Genomic DNA, 20,300 nt, shown 5'->3' with positions numbered 1-20,300 from the left:
GCCCCTTTAGCATGCTTTATATTACCAGCATAGTGTTTCAGTGGCACGTTCCATTTCTCATTCTAGTTCTTTTAGTCACAGTAAGTTTATGCCACCTGATGTAGGCTTTCGAACTTGCTGCCTGACGTTAATTGCATGGTCAATCCACCGAATACATTGACATCTGGCCCTGCATGAAATAATGAAATCAAACTGAGTAAAAGAAGTTATATTATTAAGGTGTCTTGCAGTCTACAGCTCAGTCAGATAACTTTGTTGTTGTAGGCAGAGTAGCTTTACCTTATGCACCTGTGTGTACATATGCACACGTTCACGATGCTACTACAAGCTTCATGACTATTGCTAAAATGAACATTTAATGTCTCCTATTTCAGGTTGATGTGCTCTCATCACTTCAGAAGCCAAAAAAGATCAGTGTGAAGGGCAGCGATGGCAAAACTTATGCCATGATGCTGAAGCCAAAGGTTTGTCACTGCAGCACGGGCATCTCTGATTTCGTAACACTTTTTTAGCATATGCCTTTGTTAGTGAGCATAGCCTGCTCTCTGAGCATATACCCCACCTCCTATGTTCATCCCCAATTACAGTGCCCAAAGATGGAGAGAAGAAAAAAAAGAGAAATAAGTTTGCATATTCACATTCATATAAGAAATTCATGTATATTCACAGAGTTATTCCACGTAGTTACCGGATTTACGCCGATGTAATGCGATACCGTGTGTGTGTATGTGTTATAGCCCAAAAGATAAATTTAAGGTTATGAAAGTTCTGTGCCCCTTTACCTCACAGCTTTGCACTTCAAATACTAGCAAGCTCAACCACAAGACACCGAGTTATGTTGAAAAAACAATTTTGGCCCTACGGACAAATATGGACATTGTGGTGTTATAGACAACAGTGCTTTTCAGCAGGCAGTCCTTACGTGCACACTCATGTCCGTGTGCAACCCACTACCATGGACCCAAGTGGTCCTGCACTTGCATAAACTCGTACTATGCTGAAACGTGCTGCTAAAAACTGGCTGCCAAAGTCTTTATGCCACAAATAGTTGTAGCATGTAACTGTTGAAAAACCGTATTGTAACAGTTACTAGCAATGCACAAGCACATGCTTGAATATTGTTACTTGGGAGTTTTGAGGTCTGTTCTCTTGGTGTAATTGTGTTCCTTTGACACTTTGACAGATTTGATGCAAACAGGGAAGACGTCCAAAACCTGTGTTGTACGCACACACATTTCGACAATCATTGAGACAGGTGGCTGCAGAAATATGCCAGCTTTTCTGGCTTTGTCGAAGGCATATCTCAACAGAACCAATGGAGCTTGTGAATTTCAACAATTGATAGTTTCAGTACATGTGTGAGGCAGTTATAAAATTTGAAGGGGGCAGAGGATCATTTGTTAAACAACTCGCAGTTTATACCTGTCACTGCATTATCATGTTTACACTTCTCCAGGCTCTTTACAAGGTATTCATTTCACATTAACAATGTATATTTTGGCTACACAGGATGATCTTCGCAAGGACTGCCGACTCATGGAGTTCAACAACCTAATGAATCGCTACCTCAAGCAGAGTGCTGAAGGTCTCAGGCGCAGACTGCACATACGCACTTACGTATGTAGCATCTTGGAAATCTTTTATTTTAGCATTCATTATAATGCACTACGTACATTATCCTCTTGTCACAAGAGTTCCAGAATAGTAGTGGTGTGCAAGTATAGAATAGTGGATTTTGAATAGAATGTCAAATCGAATATCAAATATCAGAAACTTTTTCCCAAAATTTATCGCTTAAAGATTTTTCACAAATACCGTGCTGCACATGCTAGGAGTCTCCTAGCATTGCATAACAAGAATGTTGCAAGCTATCGGTAACTTAGGTAAATAAAATAAAGATATACGGTATGGTCTACTCTTATTAAAGGGAACATCAACTTAGTATGCCAGCACTGATTACAGCTCAGTTCTAGTATATGAAGGTCTGGAAATTTTTGTCAATATAATTTCTATTGAATAGAATCGTGTGTGTGTGTGTGTGTGGGCATGCGCGTGTGTGTTTTCTCCCTCTGAAAATAATGAATTAGTGACATTCTGTTGTACTGAATAACAACGAGGTTCTCAGTTTACTGGTGCACCTGTGTTTTGTGGCGATCTTCTATTTATTGCACAGAAAGCTTTTCTTTCCAGTTTTTAAAATACAGAGGAGGCTAAACCAACTTTATGGCAGTTGGGTTATCATAAGGCCAATCTGCGCAACAGATGAAAGGACCGTGCATCACATTACTTTATCGCCACTCCGCGTGTAGCCGGCACTGATGGTAAAGAGCAGATGCCGTTTCATTGTGAGTTCCAGCGCGGTTTGCCACCTGTCAAAGAATCAGAAATCGAGAGTCATAGCAGTTTCTGGTAGTGGTTCTTGTGTCATGCGGTCTATTTAGTGTGGTGTGATGTTTTCTACATGGGAAATAGTCTGCGAGATGTACTGAAGTGATTTAAGTCAGCATGGCCAGAGTTTCTACGGCGTGCTTGGCTTTGCTAATTAACTTTGCTATAATTAAGCAAGAGGTTTCTGTCACTGTTTTCTTCATTCTCTGTCCCCTCCCCCCCCCCTTTCTTTTTTTTTTTTTCTCAATGCAGAATGTGGTTCCTCTGAATGAAGAATGTGGGCTTATTGAATGGATTCCAGACCTTCAGGGATTCCGGTTCATTCTAAACCGCATCTACCGTGAAAAAGGCTTACTTGTCTCCAGCAAAGAGATTAAAGAGATAATGCCCGAACTTGCCACCAGTGTTGAGTACGTATCATGTTGTCATTTACATTTACACTTTGCGAATGAAGCATGTCTACATCACATAGTCTGATAGAGTAAAATATTCTCGCGTCATCAACAGTGGCTGGACAAAGAATTTTGCTGTTGCCAACATTTCAACAAGGGGACTTGCCTTCAATTGGTCAAGTCCCCTTGTTGAGGAACTAGCTCCAGCAACATCCCTTTTTCGACCACTGTCAATCACTTTGTTTCTATCTTCTTTTGATCATCTGTCCATATTGTCATATATAAACATGAGTATGTGTGTAGCACAGAGAAGGCTTTTAGGAACAAACTCGTTGCCGTGTGTCTAATAAATGAAAATTATGAATGATGACTTTCAGTGTACTTTATATTCTTGTTTATTTCATGCACAGGAAGAAACTGGCCATATTCAAAGAAAAATTTCTTCCTCGGTTTCCACCTGTTTTCGTTGAATGGTTTCACAAGAACTTCCCAGACCCAACTGCCTGGTCAGTGCCCTTTTTGTCATCAGTGATCGTTGTGAAATGGTCTCAAGTTTATAGTTATAGATTAGTGAGTGAAGTCTTAATGTATAATTATACATTAATGTATAATGTATAATTCTTTTGAACATCTTCTAACAAAAGTGTTGCATTCATTCACTATAATAGCATTTGTGCACTATTCCACATTTCAATTTTACATTAGACTGTGCAGCCTGTCATGGCAAGGAGCTTTCAATTATTTTTGATCTCTAGTATCAAGGAGCACTGATTTACCACTGAAAAAGGCATCTCCTTTTAGGCGACTGTGACAATTTGTTTTCACAACTTGCACCTGAGGCTGCAACTTTGCTTACAGTCAAATCCTTTCGCAACAAAGTTGCATTCAACATGAAATCAGTACCTTTATTACATTTGATATTTGTGATCATATTTGTCATAGACTAATATTTGTTACATGGTGATTATCAGCAAAATACATTCTAAATTTACTTCATCATATCCATTAATTCGTTACTATAGTCATTTTCCCACACATTCATAAGGCCTTAATGTACCAGTGTTCGTGTTCAGTAAGGATGGCACACTTTATGTAGTTACTAACACACTGTCGGAACAGTGCAACAGTGGTGCTGAGATTTCCCCAGCACTGAATATTGAAGTGTTTTCTCTGATAAATTGTTGGCTTGTTCATTGAGACATTATAGTGCACTTAAAAGACAGGAAAGTATAGGAACATTGGTTGAGCTACTGAAGTGAGCTTTTATTTGTTTATTTATTTAAGAATACTGCCAATCTCGTCAGAGATTATAGCAGGAAAGGTATATGAAATGTCTGTTGGTTTCACAGAGTCATACATTATACATTGTGCTATTTAAACAGTAAATTAGAAAAATGGTTTTGGTTACACATCTACATAGAAGAAAAAGAAAAACAGTGCATTTGTAACAATGACATAGTCTAGACACTTGGTAAGTTTAATATTTTGCGATGATGTTGAGGCTACTTGTGAAGCAAGCAATTCATTGTCAACCATGCCAATAAACCAGTTTAATGATGATTCGTTAGCTACAGTGGATTTCAGTGAGTTCTAGTCTTTAGTTACTAGAGGAAAAAATGAGTATTCGAAATAAATAGTATTGAAAGAGTATTCAGTTAGTGTATTGGAGTGCTTATGACGAGATGGTCTTCCATCTGAGTCAGATATAATTGTTGAAGTATCAGTTTTTATCATGTTGTGTAGAAACTGGAACATCAGTTTTAACTATGTTATTTTGGTTCAGTTTCGTAATGTTATGATGCCAGCATGATTAAGTAAGTTGTGTTGGGGAATCTGTAAGTCTATACTTATTGAAAATAAGCCTTATTGCTTTTCTTTGTACTGCCTTTATTTTGCTCACCTGTTATTGGGTAAAAGGAAACCAGACAGGGCTAGTATATTCTAGTACAGATCGGACAAGTGTTGTATAAGCTATTAGTTTGGTATTTGGTGGAGCTAGTGGAAGATGTCTTTGGAGTACAAACAGCCACTTCAGGGCTGTGCTAGTAATGTTATCAATGTGAGTCTCCCATCTTAGATTGCTTGAAATTGTTATTCCCAAGTATTTGTGATCATATACTTTAGTCAGGGGACAGTTGTCAATAGTGTAAGAAAAGTTAGACCGTAATGTTTTGCAGGTTATTGCCAAGGAAACGCATTTACCAGCATTGAGAGACATTTGCCAGTTGTTATGCCACTGTGTACAGCATCTAACATGCTATTGAGTGCAGTAAAAGCTTGTTAATTCGAATTCCGCAGGGATACTACAAAATTCAAACTAATGAAAGTCAGAAAAAGATCGCTCGGTTAAGGCACGTATATAGTCCGACGTGGCGTGAGCACACGCACACACACGCAACGTTACATTGGCGTGAACAATGTGTATACTTCGAAACACTGGCGCAGCCAATGTAACTGAATGCGGCCAATGCGGTCCGACGTGCCCGACGTCAAGATGGCTCTTGCTCCATCCGCACGTTTGCGCACCGACTGGCGCAGAGAACCCAAAAAATGTCGCACTTTCGCCTGAAAAGCGAAGCATCGATTACAATAGCAAATTAATAGATAGCTATACGAAGTAAGGATAGTAGTTTTATCGGCCGTATAAATTTGTAAACATTCGCTTACTAACTAAATTAACAAGTATGGTGTCACACGCACACAGGTAAACGTGAACACATCTCGCTCGATGACCGCAGAAACTTGCTGGAAAACGCTGGAGTGAGGAAATGCGGCAGTAGCAGCGAGCGAATTGGCTTTTGTACAGCTCTTGCTTAACGTGAATGAAACGTAGAAAGCATATCCCATACGAAGCTACCGGCACTACGCGCACACTGCAAACATCGCAGATTGCTTTGAAAATACGGCCCATGCGGGCACGCACTTTGGCCACTTCGCAGATCGCTTTCAAAATATGACGCCTGCCCGCATGTCTGCGCCGTAAGCAGCAGCCGCCGGAGAAGAACGTTGCCCCTCAGCCTCCCTCTGCCTCACCCCCGTGCCTCGCACGCAACAGGAGAGGGCGCGCATCCGCCCCGCCTTCCTCTCTCGTGCACGCGAGATTGAACCACGTTCGCCGGCTCATCCTCGCACGCTTTCTCTTGAGCATACGGCGCACGGCAACGATTTTTTAGCCCTTTAGCTTTATACGGAACCTCACGGGAGAGAAGCGGCCTGCAACACAGGCATTTGCCATGCCATTGCCAGGCGCAAATGCTCCTCTCTCCAGTCAGGCCTAAACAAAAAGCCGCAGATGGAAAAAGCAAAGCTGCGTTGCCCACGCCCACGCCAGCATTGCCCACATGCTCCCACGCACTAGCACTCTCCCCATCCACGATGGCGCAGAGTTCAAATTATCGTTGGTGGTGCGGATTTCAGTGTGAATTAGTGGGATGTGTTACATCTTGCTTTCAATACATTGCTGGATGGACCACGGCGACTACTTTGAATTATCCAAAATTTTGACCTAACGAGTTGTGACTTAATTAGCTTTTACTGTATAAGGTGATCTGCAATAGTAATTATTTCATGGTAAATAACGCACTCGTCAGCAAACAGCCTGATTTTTACATCAGTGGAGAGAGGCAAGTCATTTTTAAATATTGTGAATAAGATTGGGGCTAGAATGCTACCCTGTGGTATGCCTAATGTGACTGATGTTATTCTAGAGGCAGCGTTGCATATTTGTTTTACGGTGAGTGGTTACTCAAGTAGTCTAGTGAACCATAGTGAACTATGGGGCCATCTTCAGGTGTTATCTCTTCCTTTATTAGTTTTTGTGTGAAACGCAGTCAAACGCTTTAGAAAAATCTAAAAAAATAAGATCAATTTGCTTGTGGTTATCAGTGGCCTGAGCTGCATCATGTATTAATTCTAAAAGTTGAGCCATTGTTGAAAGGTCCTTACGGAAACCATGCTGTGCAGGAAACAAAATATCTTGTTCTTCCAGATATATAGTTGTGTGTTTTAATATTATTTGTTCTAGTAATTTACACATCAAGCTAATTAGTAATATTCGCCTGTAATTTGAGACCATGGTTCTGCTGACAGATTTATGTATGGGTATTATTATGGCAGTCTTTCACTCTGTGGGAACAGTGCAAGATTTTATTGATTTATTAAATATTATGCTTAAGTATTTAGCTAGCCACTGCGCATATCTCTTAAGAAAGATGTTTGGCAAGTTGTCAGGGCCCGTGCCCTTCTTTGTATCAATGTCTAATAAAAGGACAAGCACTCCTTGCTCAGTAACTGTTAGTGGTTTTATTTGTCTGCGGTCAGAAGGTTTCACGGATGGTATGTTTCCATCCTCTACAGTAAAATCTGATTGGAAGTAATCATTAAAGTTAGCAAGAGCAGTGTTGTCTTCAGAGAAATGCTTGTGCTCGTCATTTTTCTTTGGATTCAGATGTTTCCAAAACTTATTTGGAGCATTTTTCTAAAATTTGGGAAGAATCTTTGCAAAGTAATTGCTTTTAGCATCTTTTAGTTTACACCTTGTATGGTTAACAGGTACTGCAAGATCATTTCTAGTTAGACTTGTTAGTTTTGTGTTCAGCTTTTTTCGTAATCACTTTACCTTTCTCTTCGCATGTATTATGTAACGTGTTATCCAGGGGTTTTGCCTTCTTGTTTCTTTTTTTTAATCTTGATCGATATGTAGTTATTTATAAACATCTAAACACGGTGTCCCAATCTACTCTAATGTATGTGTGTATTTATGCGTCTCAATCTCTCAGGTACACTGCAAGGCAGTCATATGCTCAAACAGTGGCCGTTATGAGCATTGTTGGCTTCATCCTGGGTTTGGGGGACCGACATGGCGAGAACATCCTCTTTGATGCTTCATGTGGAGATGCTGTGCATGTCGACTTCAACTGTCTCTTCAACAAGGCATGAGCCCCTTTCTTACTCTGGACACCACGGTTTTGAATCCCTTGCTTGATGTGCTTTCCTCTAATCTGGAATTTGAGTGAGCATAAAATAAGAAATCTACAAAAGTGATCTGTAGGATGGGTAATGCTTGGTGGTTTACATGTTGCTCCCATTTTTGTGGTGCCTTGTTCAAACCCTTTCTGTTGCTTTACTATGTGTAACCCTCAGCTATCTGATCTTCAATGTACGTTTGGTAATGTCATTCATAACTACCATGGTGAGTTTAAATGTAACAGTATAGTTAAGCTTGCAATAATTTTAGTGGTACAAACAATTATGATGTTTGCTTTTAAACAGGGTGAAACCTTTGATTGGCCAGAGAAAGTTCCGTTCCGCCTGACTCACAACATGGTAGATGCCATGGTAAGTATATTGAGCTCCCACATCCCATTACTCGCTGTGTGTTGCCTGAAAAATGATACTGTGGGAGCCAGCCACAGCTTACGTCTAATATGCGAGGTATGGTGTGCACATGTGCATATTGATAAGTCCTTTATGTTTGGTGTTCCAGCATCATATAAAGCCCAAATTAGTCATGAGCATCTGCATGCTACTTTTTTTTTTTGGTATTAAGTGCCTGCCTTACACATTATATTTGCCACTTCTTCCTGATTAAGTAGGAAATATGTTGCATACAAATGAGCCGTTCCCTCTAGCTGTAGACACTACTGTACACACCATATTAAAAAATGATGTGGGTGAATTCAGACCAGCGAGGCAGAAATAGATAAACAGGCAATAATTGAGCAACTACAGGGCCTGCTTGTTAATGTCCATAGCATAGACTTTTGTTCCTACTGCTTTCGGAAGTTACCTCCTAAATGATAGAGGCAACTGTTTTTAACATGCTTGCACGTAAGGGTGCTGATGTTCTCGAGGCCTGAACTTTACCACCTGCATTGCAAATCCATTCGACAAGTTTTGTTAGCTGAGTTATACTTCTGAATGATCCAAGAGAAAAGAGGATCAGCTTGACATTTTGATGAATCTTGTCACATGTAGGGTTCGCAGAAAATGAACAAGCTGATGCTGCCATGTGCCATTGTACCTCTCAAAAGTGAGGGTGCCAAAAGATCCGTATATGACGAATAAGATAATTAGCTCTCATTTTTCGTGGCTTTCAAAGAAATGTCTTTTAGCAAGAGAGCCCAGTGTTGTGTAACAAAGCTTCTTACCTTCTGCTTGCCTTACTCAGCAACACTGGTCTGGTCTGTTGGACATGTGATGGCTCCATCGCCTTTTTGTCTGCTTCAGAGCCACTCAGGTGGAGCAATTTCCAGTCAGGTTCATCAGTCTGAACTTGCCTGGTGCACATCATCACCATTATCACATATCCTTATCCTGGTCACATGTGTCAGTTTACAATTTGTTTATCACCTTCAAAAAGAGCAGTGGTCAGTACTGTGAATTTTCATACATGTGAGCTGAAGAAGTTCAAACTTGGGAGGCACTTTAGAAAGAAACATGTGGTCGGTTCTTCCTCTTTAATTGCGGATTTTTTCAGAATAGCTAGTTCATGCTGGTCTGGTACAAGCCCCAATTGTTTGAGCTTGCCATATTGCCAGTTCTATATCTAGTGGCATATTAACAGAGCTGCCGAATGTATGGCACCATGAAACAATGGAAGCATATCTTTTTCTGTCTTTCTTCTTTCTTTTTTTTTTTTCTCTTTTGATTTTTCTCTTCTTAAACTTATCCTATTGAAATGCTATTATCAGTTATGCTGACTTGGCACTGTGGCATTCATCACACCAGTTTGGCAGTATTTTAATGCACATGTTTGTGAGAGAAAATTTTGATAATGGACATTTTGTAGAGCAAGCTCACTGGGAGGCTTTTCTAAGTATGTCTTTAGCTCTAGATTTCTTTAGCTCCAAAATATGAGCACATGGTTTAAGTCATCGATGAAGTATTTACTGTCCACATAAACTAGTAAAATGGCATTAGAATGCTACCACAGAAAAGCAGCAATGTGGCTGGTATGACTTGTCATAATGTTGCATATTTACAGCTTTGGTTTGCAAAAGTAACGGTACCTCTTCTTTTTATGCTAATGTGTTGAAACAAGGTATAGCTACACTTTGCCCATTTAGTGTTCTTTTTGCAACATCCAGGGTCCACTCGGATATGAAGGTGTCTTCAGGAAAGCATGCGAAGTCACATTACGGATCATGAGGAACGAGACAGATGCATTGATGAGGTGAGGGCCAGGGCAGGTTATCCTTCAAGTCTGCAGTGTACCTTGCTGAGATGTGAGCATATATATGTGTGTGTGCGTGTGCATGTACGTGTGTGTGTGCATGTGTGTGTGTGCGTGCGCGTGTGTGTATGCACGCGCGTGCGCATGCGTGTGTGTGTGCACGTACGTGCATGCATGTGTAGGTACATGCGTGCATTTTACAGTTTATGTTACTCCTCTTTACTTCCTCCCAGTGTGCTGAAACCATTTGTACATGACCCTCTTGTCGAGTGGAGCAAAGCCCCAAAAGGAGCTAGGAGCCATCAGTCAGAGTCAGGAGAGATCATCAACGAAAAGGCAAGCTTGAATGAAAGAGGTGTCCTAGCCACTTAACCGATCATATCCCCGCCCCCACCACTTTCGTTGCCTTGGGTGTCCTGGTTTCCCAGAAATGAATCAATATGAAGCAGCAAGCTTGAGCTTTTTGTCGCCATGCCATAAACAAAATGGCAAATGTGTGGTTGTGCTATGCCAAGTTCTATGTTCAATTGAAGAAACAAATGTAAACATGTCTTGTTCACATGTTTCGTGACACTTTCTAATTTTTGTTTTGTTTGCTAGCTCTTCTATGTCATGGAAGGCCTGCAACTAAGCCACCACATGCACTGACTCAAGCTGTAAAATGCAGTCGACTTCCATTAATTCAATCCTGACCGAAGGTACCGGCCAGTACCCATTCATTTCTATGGACCTAAATTTTACAGCGAAGCTGTTAAGAGCTAGTTCCCCCAGGATTGGGACCGTGTGTAGACATAAAATCCCGAAGATGGTGCAATGCCGGGCCGACCCTTGGCAGAGGTGAAGCAGGCGTTAAGCACACCCCATACATGGGCCAATCCCTGAGATAGTGCGATGCCGGGCCGACCCACGGCGGATGTGCAGTTCGCCATTAAGGGGCCCACATACACAGCTTCGCTGGTCATCCTTCTTCACAGAGTGGAAGGGCACTGAGTTTTTGTTATTTCGGACCTAATATTGGCATTTGCCATTTTATTCAAACTTGACCAGTCAGCACGCATGCGCCTTACCCCTTTGGTGACATCACTAGCGAACCCTTTACTGGCAGGGTCTGTCTCAGCAAAGCTTAGGGGAGAGTGAATGCTGAATACACGTCACACTCGTCGTCTCCCATTGAAAACGCCTAAAGTCGGCCTTGTGTGGAAGAATTTTAAAGCAATAACCGTAGTTCACAATGTCTAATTACGGTATTACCCGATTCTAACGCATGCCGTTCTTCACATAATTTTTTTAATCTTTGGCTGAAAATTGTTTGCGCTGTGCAATCCGACACGAAACCAAAACCAACTTCGCGGCGTTTGTATGTTTTCCCGCATACACGCTTGTACTGCGGTGAACATGTTTTTAAATAACCCTGCGGGGAAGCTGGCTTTAGAAAATCGGCCACCATTGTGCAACACACATTAGACCCTTGCCCCCCCCCCCCCCCCCCTTTTTTTTTTTTTTTTTTTTTTTTTTTTTGCTGAAAAATTTGGGTGCGCCTTAGATTTCTACTTTTTTTAGGAGGTTTAGTGTCATTTTTACATTAGTCTTCTGCTTTGTACACACAGAAAGTGGGCGCACGTTTGATTTTGGAGCGTTTTAGAATAGCGCAAATACGTACTGCCAAATAAATCAGTGGTGTGTTTGGGGCTTTTTTTATGCGTCTTGTTTAATTTAACCCACCAGATAATTCGATTAGTTTTGTCAGTCCTGCGAGAGTCGAATTAACGGAAGTCAACTGTACAGTTGAGCAGGCTTCGCAAAACACCAATGATGACATTGTTTCTTGCGCACTGTGCATATTTGCTTAATATCTGGGCTCTTCAGTATATCCGGCAGATTATACTGGGCATCTCAGCTGTGCTGTTTCAGGCATTGCCTAATCTTGATATGCACTGCAATGGTTTGCTTACTGTGCACACACGTACCCCCTCATCAGGCCCTGGTCAACGTGAATGGAATTGAGCAGAGGCTAAAAGGTGTCTACAGGGGTCGCAACAAGCCTGCTGGACCACCTCTCTCTGTTGAGGGGCAAGTGGACAGCCTCATTCAGGTAGGGCTCCTTGTTGTACATTTAATTTCAAAGCTTCAAGTACAGTGAACTCCACAGCACTCCTGAGGGACAGGAATCTCTTTACCCAGGCAGCAAACAGATTCTTTCCTAAGAAATTTAGTTATAGGGACTGACAACCGCCCAGGACGTGTCATCACATATTGGTGGAAATGAAAAGAAGCATGATTTATAGTAATACAATCAAGCAGGCTGCTCACAATTTAAGTAGGAAATATAGTTTTAAATTGGCATGGAAAGGCGGAAAAAAACTATAAGTGGCATGAACTGGTGGTGGAACCTTGGTACTTCAGATGTAGTATATCAGATTACCGCAGGCAAGTCGGCCATTAAATACCGCATACTTATTGTTTATATTTGCACTTCTTATATCGTTAGGCGTATTTGCCTTATTCAATGCGTGTTACAAGTAAAAAATGCTCACGCTAATTAGCAACGCTACCTTCGCGACAACAAGTGGAGTGGCAGAGCCATTGCATCCCTTCTCTTCTCAGGCAGGGGCACAGACACTCTAGCAGCAAAACCATTTTTTTACACTATGCTTTTTCATTTTATATCACGGCAGCACACATGAGTGCATGCTTTTGAAAGCGCGGATATTTGCGAGGGAGTACCCGGAGTTATGTGGTCTGTGTGAGATACAGTATGCTATTGACTCATTGTGCCATAGATGGGTGCCAGCACTAAAATAGGTTTGTTCAATTCAGAAAAAGTGCACGGCCCCCAAACGAAAACTGTCACAGCAACTGGCACCGCCAGTTGCGGTGCACCGACCTGCACCCACTTGCTGCAAATTTCAAGGGTGCCCTGCAACACGGCGGCACCTTGTCTTGCACCCCGCACAGTCAAAGACGGGGGTGCAGGGTGTGCCGCTGTGCCTCAGACAATTGAGGGCCTAGATGTAGTGCACCATGAATAGGGACAAAATATTACTTCCTTATAGCTATAGGGCTGCACTTGTCATCTGTTTCACACCAGTGCCGGTGTGTGATCGTTACTGTGCTCACCTGTCACTGATTCCAGCATGTTTTAAGCATACAACTACATCCTCATTGCAGATAGAAAATTATAAATATGTTCCACAGCATTTTCTGCGTTATCGCTGTATGACTGGACAATCTGACCGGTAAGTTTTCTGTTGCACAAAGAAAATCAGGTGCCATTAAAATTGGTTGTCAGTCCCTTTAAAATAAAATTTGGATGAATGTAACACAAGCTAGTGCTTGTATACACTTGCATTGTCCATGTGTGTGTGCATGCACAAGTGTTTTGTGTGTGTATGCTTGCTCACATTTTTGCCTAATTATCAGCTTCAAAAAACAATCTGTGCTGTAATCAGAACAATGTATCGTTGATTAGGATAGATTTTCTTTCATATTCAGTCTCTTTGCAAAAAAGCTGCCAAGCTCTACCACAAGGTGACTGAGATTCGCGGTAAAGCAATCCCTTTGATGCCTTTTGAAAAATACAGACCCACACAAGCGATGGAGCGTGCAGACCGATAAGGAAATGGCATTTGCATGGAGGGGAAAGAGAATGGGCAACAATGGCACAAACCAAGCCAGTGGGCCAGCAGCTTGATCCTATACCACCCACATGGCCTCATATGCCCCTTCATTGTGGTGTGTTGAAGCATATGTGAAGCATAGTACTATGGCCAGAGCTGAGCTCCTGTTGACACATAACTCATGTGACATGATGTCACTTTCTTTTTTACATGATTACGGCACTTAGGTGCGGTCAAGAATTGCTTACATTTCACGTACTCTTGGTAGCCAATAGGAGCTCATCTCTGGTCATAGCGCTTGTATATGGGACATGTTTCGTTAATCAGGGGAAACAGGGGGAAGGCAAGAGATGAAAATTCAAGAAGATGAGCAAAACGAGAACAAGGGGAAAGCGGCAGCCAATGTTTCGACAAGTGGACTTGTCTTTTTCCAGGTGACATATGCTTCCCTCGGCGCAGTATATATAGGTACGGTTCTTCTAAAGGGGAGTCTCCTAAAGGTGTGTCAACGGCGTGCACTATCTGCTTCGCTAGTGGTCGTGGACTGTTGTGTCTCTGAAAGAGATAATAGAAGGAGCGGCAGGAACTGGTGCTCGTGAAATATATATATATAAAAATAAAATACTGAAATGGAATAAATAAATAAATAAACGGGAAAAAGAGTAAAAAAAGGGTGAAAGAACACTAAGCAACTAAACTAAGTGTTCTTGCCTATAGCTTGAAATTTAGCATAGCGAATGGATTCTAAAGCTCCCTTTGAAATGTTTATGCCAATTGGTTGCAAGGTCTTGAACTTATGGATAAGGTATGATTCTCTGTATTTTCTTTCTTGTTCAGAATGGAAATTTGACTAAGATGTAGAGTTTAAGTTCATCAAAGTTATGACTTGGTTGTTTGAAACGTTCGGCGACAGCGTTGGGAACCTATTTAGCTTTGTCCGCGCAATGTCCGTTTAATCTGACGTTCATTGATTGCCCCATTTCACCTATATATTGTTTCTTACAGAGGGAACATTCAAGAATATAAATAACACCCGAAATTGTACAAGTAAAGCTAGTTTTGACTTCGTGTGTATAACTATTTGTGGCTCTTTTAATTTTAATGTCACTTTGAAGGTGCCCGCAGGTTTTGCACCTGGGGCGACAATGTGCTTCTATTACGGGGAAATGATGTTGGCTGATTCTTGCGTGCACTGACATGTCTTTAAAATTTCTGTTGCGGCGATAAGTAACCCTTGGTACATCCGGGAAAGCTTTTCTCAGACGCTCGTTACTTGATAATATTGGGTGGTATTTTTATAGGATGTTGTTTATGTTTGGGAGTGCATTAGAATATTTTGTTATAAAGGCTGGCAGTCTGTCAGATTCTGGTGTAGGCTGTTTCTTAGCTAATTCCGACTGCCTCTCCAATCTAGACACGACATCATAAGCTCTATCGAGAGCAACTTGTGGATAGTTTCTTTCTGCTAGCATTGTTTTAAGGTAATTTAGGTGGTGGACATAATCGTTGTCTTCGCTGCAGATTCTTCTTATTCGTTTCGCTTGTCCAAAAAAAAGTTCCTTGCTTGCACTTTCGTGGGTGATGACTGTTGTAGTCTAAATATTGCTGGCTATCCGTAGGCTTCTGGCAAAGTGTCATTCTCAGTTTTCCATTTTCTGTGTAGACCATCATTTAGAGGAAGTTGATTTGACTAGGAGAGTGGTGAGCAGTAAATTTAATACTCGGGTGAAAGCGATTGAAATGGCTACTTAAGTCAGTTAATGCGCTTGTGCTGTGTTCCCATATTATAAATATGTTGTCAATGTAACAAAGATAGGTGTGGGGTTTTAAAGGGTGGGATTTCAACAAGTCTGCTTCAAGCTGTCCCATGAAAATATTCGCATACGTGGGAGCGAATGGTGTTCTCATGCTAGTGCCAAAAGTTTGCAGGTAGTGAATAGAATCGAATTCGAAATAGTTGAGCATGAGAACCAACCTAAGTTGCGACAGGTAAACTTCAGGAGCGTGCACTTGGGGACTGATTGCGAGGGATTTTGATACAGCTTCAATTCCTCCACTCATTCCTTCACTCAATTCCTTCACTCATTCAGAGACACGACAGCCTACGACCACCAGCGAAGCAGATAATAGACAGATGCTGTGTACACCGTTGACACGCCAGCTGACACATGGCCATCGACACGTCACTGACAGACGGCCGTGTCACCGGCCTTGTGCACAGCACTCCTTTATTCTCAATTCTACACCCTCGCTGCTAACACACCTTCACTCATTGCCGCACCCACCCACCTTACCCCTCTCCCCTTTAGAAGAGCCCTACCTATATATACTGTGCCGAGGAAACCGTATGTCACCTTGAAAAGGACAAGTCCACTTGTCAAAACATTGGCTTCTGCTTTCACCTTGTTCTCGTCTTGCTCATGTTTTGTTAGCACACTTGCGTCTGGCTCCTTGGGACAGCATGCTGTCGTACTTGGCTTGTTAGCATGTAGATGCAGTCAAATGCAGGCACACATTGTATTAAATCATGCTGTGCTATAAAACACTAGTTTTTGGTCCCTAGATATTGCTTGCATTCTGCAATGTTAGTACAACTTGTAGTCCTTGTTTTTTTTATATATATAACTTTGAAAATCTCTGCATAGATTGTGTTTCTGACGGAGCGTTGCATTCCTGCATATAAGGTATATGCAAACAAACAGGAAATTTATGAGAAAAACATATAGGGATAAAAAATGTATGTCTGATTTCAGTGCCTATGAAAAGACCATAGCTGCATAAATAGCAGGAGCACTTTATTCATTGTGTAATGCTCATGAGCATAGTGTAAGTTAGGAAACCTTGGCGCTAAACAAAATACCCTTTTTTTTCTTCTCTCTGTCTCTCTTTCTCTCTCTATTTTTGCAGTCTCAAAGTCTGAGCAGTACTTTTTCATAAAAGTATGATAGAATCATTGTCATGTGGTTCAGAAGAACTTCTTGCTGGGCGAGTGGGTGCATGGCTATGTTAGGAAGAGTTGCGTGATAGGAAGGACGAATACAGGGGGGAAAAAATGTAGAGGGAAAGAGCATGTGGGCATGGCCTTGGTGAATACTACCTCATGCACGCCAGAAGTCTCCAGCACTGCAAACATTTTCAGGCAAGGGGCATATTCAGGCATTGATGAAATGAATAGCATTGACTATAATGTCTTGGTCCACTGTTTGCTCTTTCACACATTGATTCTAAGAGAAATTGTTCTACCTTGCATAAAGTATGGCCGCTTTCTTTTGTTTCTGTGTCCCCTCTGCCATGGTCGGTTATTTAACCCCCAGTTTCTTTATCTGCTTTCTATCATGGCCTATACCACTTGTAAGTCAGGCAGCTCCTCAACATTTAGACAATGGGTACCAAATAGGTTTGCATCTTTACTGCACTGTGAAGTTAAGAGCTTGGAACGTGGCTATCTCTGTGACATATTGCCATGCATACTTATTTATCTTTGTCGGTGACCATCTCTCACTGGTTAACAAGGATTAAAAGTTACTTCCCAGCACAAGAACCACCTTTCTACATTGGAAGTTTCTTTAATGTTATCGGTGATTCTACCTGTTGTTTATGTTTTCGTTGAGCCTTGTGTAAGCAGGTTGCATGTGCCGCAATGATACTAGTGGTGTACATTCTAGAACTTGCACAAGCACCAACGATCATGCTAGAAGGTTCAATGAGTCCCGTATAAATAGTCATCATATCTGATCCACAGTCCATATTTCTCCACTGTCACTAAGTGACATTATAGTATCGTGTAACATCACACTCAAGCATGGGAGCAGATAAAGAAGTGGGACTTGCAGGAAAGAAATGACAGGTTCGCTAAGAGGCTACAGGATGAGTCAATATGTGCCAAATTACATCTGGAAGTGGTGTTTCAATGAGAAATAACTAGCAAATGGTGCAAGCATGCATGCAGTGGCTAAGGAGAGGCATAGAGCTAAGCAATGCCACCTAGGCAACTATGAGTCTAGTGTTGGGTAGATACACGGGAAGCGACATACAAGAGGATGTGAGGTGTGATGTATCGAAAGCATTGGGGGGCAGAGCAGAGCCACAGATGCGAGGCGAATCAGAAGAGGCGTGGGTGACCTGATCCTGTGTAGCATCCCATGTAGATTAAAGGGACACTAAAGGGAAGTATTAAGTAAAGCTAAAGTGATAAATTAATGCTTGAAAACGTCTAAGGCATCAATATTATCGCAAACAGAGTTTTAGTAAATTAGAAACTGAGGTAAATGCGGGACACAATCTGCAACTCACCCGAGACATTCAAGCACTAGCCCGATGATGCAGGTACTCTTCATTATAATTCAGTCACTAGTACTCAACCTTTCGTGATAAAAAGATCATTGCATTGCATTATAAGACGGATAAAAATACTACTTGTCCAGTTCGATTCGATATGTAGAAAAAATAACTCTTAGATGTTACCCTTGACCAAGATGCGGGCATTTGAAAGATTTAGTTTTTGCTTGACTCTGCGCCACCCGCGCTTTTGTGTTTCAATAGTTTCGTTATCGCGTAGTGCTGCACTGGTTTCCCTAGCTCGCGAAACTCACACAAACTGCAAGTAGCAAGGAATTCCACATCCTTGTGACATCGTGGGATCCCCGAATGGTCCACACCACTTCACCGAAAGCAGCTGCAGTGGTGAATCCAACGCTCTGTCTTGGCTGTCTGTTGCTGTTTTACTCACCGGCAGCAGTAAGGAGGGGTGATGGCATATGCAGCTTCACCCCCTGCTCGGGGATGGGCTTAGTATTAGACTTTATTTGGGTCTTAATATTTGCCTTTAATGTCCTTTTAAGTGTACACACACATAGTGTTCCTTTGTCTCGCTGAAGACTTGTGGGTGAAGAATCGGGGCCGTTGCATCTCTTCACGAAAGCTGAGGCTTGTCATGTAGCTGTGTGCAACCGTGGTCGTGCCTGTATCCAGTGGCTGAGAGGGTGCAGTGAAGATGTCCTAAGCGAAACGGCATGAGCAGCCACATGTGCGATTTTGTTCAGGTCTGTCACTGCTTAGCGTGGTCAATAATGTAGGCTTGCAGAGCCTGCTTTGTTGTGCCCCCCCCCCCCTTTGGGAGGGGGGGGGGGAGAGAGGAATGTTGTTCACACACGCGTAGTTCAGTTATCAGTGTTTGGCTTTATCCTTGTGTGTTTGTGCTGCCTTGCTACAGTGGTGTCTTTTTCTTTTAACAGGAAGCAACCAATGAGGTCAACCTCTGCCAGATGTACGTTGGCTGGGGCGCCTACCTCTGATGGTTTTCTCCGTACTAGCTTAGTATTTTTAGGATCTTTCTGCCGAAGAGCTTGTGGATCCTTTCAGCACTGTACGTACTTACATGTGCTAGTAATGTGCATTCCTCAGTATCTATTTCTTTAATAATTGAGGAAGAAGTGGCTTGTGTACTTTTATCTCATAATTTATTTCATGTCCATCACTGTTTCTTGTTCCTACACACTTCCCTTGCAGCTAATCTATCTGAACACATCTGCTTTGATTCTGTGATCTGTTTGTTATGTTGGTCACTAGTACTGTATTGTCGACAATTAAGAGTGCTGCATTTTATGCTACTTAGATGTATTTATTGGACTACTTGAAAGTGTTGTGCTACATTAACAAATATTATTACATGCTTTTAAAATACAGAACAGAATTTCTGTGCTGAGGGGCCTTGATCAAGTTGAATGTTTATCTTGAAAGCCAAATGAACAACCGAGGACATTTGTTGCATACAAACTTTATTGCTTGTTGAGTAAAATGTGCCTTTCTCTGTTGATACAACTATTCAATTTCATGAACTATCGCTCACAATTTGCTGCGCTTTCCTTGTGCATACATCAACGTCCTCCTTGCATGCATTTTATTGTAGTGATTATGATGGGGCAACAGCAAATTTATGCAGTGTTCATAGGTGTGTGTAAAATGCTTATCCAGGAAAGGCCTTGTACCAGTTGTTCAAACTAAATGTTGCCAAGTAAAAAGGACAGAGGTCATTATGAGAATTGTGCCCGGTGTACGTTGATAGATGTTGTTCATGCTAGGCACGAGTGTCTTAAAGTGAAGCTTTCTTTGCCTCTTCCTTCAACTTTTTCACTGCTGCTGTTGCTGTCTTGCATGCATATCGAAAGGTGGTTCAGAGCATGCATACACATGGCTTGAGCATAGCAGAGAGGAGAGATGACACGAGAAACTTGTTTGGACGTTTCCATGGCATCGCCACAATGCCCTTTAGAGATCCCTGGGCGTCGCTACAATACCCTGTTGATGGCTGTAATTATCCAGCTGTGACAGCCGCAAAAGCATTGCAGAAACCACAGCGCTTACCTTTGTGCTAATGTGCAACAGTCCACAGGGGAGGTAGATAGAATTAGAGTTATGCTAGCATATACAGAAACTCTAGATGGAATAGTAGAGAGGAGTTGGGAGAGGAGGCAGAGAATGGGTAGAACCATAGCCTCCCCGATAAAGAGTTTGTCAAGGAGGCTATAGTAGAACCAACGCAGCCCCAAAACGAGTGAATAACAGACTTTCCATTCTTCGTCCGCTGCTCCCATACAAAAGGGGAGGGCGGGAGGGGGAAAGGCAATGTAAGAATGCAAGGAAATTTTTGATAAATTTAAGTTCAATATGCGATACAGTACGTTTCTCCTATTTCTGAAAAACACTGACTTGAGGCGGGCAGGCGACAAT

The 20,300-nt window shown here is 41.9% G+C and overlaps 1 protein-coding gene across 1 annotated transcript in view; it reads left to right on the top strand.

The window, feature by feature from the left end:
- The window catches only part of mei-41 (ATR serine/threonine kinase meiotic 41), a 127,512-nt gene extending 107,900 nt beyond the window's left edge, over positions 1–19,612 (top strand). The window contains exons 53-62 of the mRNA XM_050188850.3: positions 375–464; positions 1,510–1,617; positions 2,641–2,798; positions 3,191–3,286; positions 7,559–7,712; positions 8,052–8,117; positions 9,869–9,954; positions 10,188–10,290; positions 11,933–12,046; positions 18,806–19,612. Of these exons, the coding sequence (XP_050044807.1) occupies positions 375–464; positions 1,510–1,617; positions 2,641–2,798; positions 3,191–3,286; positions 7,559–7,712; positions 8,052–8,117; positions 9,869–9,954; positions 10,188–10,290; positions 11,933–12,046; positions 18,806–18,865 (1,035 nt within the window). The 3' untranslated portion in view covers positions 18,866–19,612. The remainder of the gene's footprint in view (positions 1–374; positions 465–1,509; positions 1,618–2,640; positions 2,799–3,190; positions 3,287–7,558; positions 7,713–8,051; positions 8,118–9,868; positions 9,955–10,187; positions 10,291–11,932; positions 12,047–18,805) is intronic.
- Positions 19,613–20,300: the final 688 nt, after the last annotated feature.

The sequence above is a fragment of the Dermacentor andersoni genome, chromosome 2, assembly GCF_023375885.2.
Source record: "Dermacentor andersoni chromosome 2, qqDerAnde1_hic_scaffold, whole genome shotgun sequence".
Lineage (NCBI taxonomy): Eukaryota > Metazoa > Arthropoda > Arachnida > Ixodida > Ixodidae > Dermacentor > Dermacentor andersoni.
Note: the sequence above shows the minus strand (reverse complement) of the source record. Positions and strands in the feature narration are given on the sequence as shown.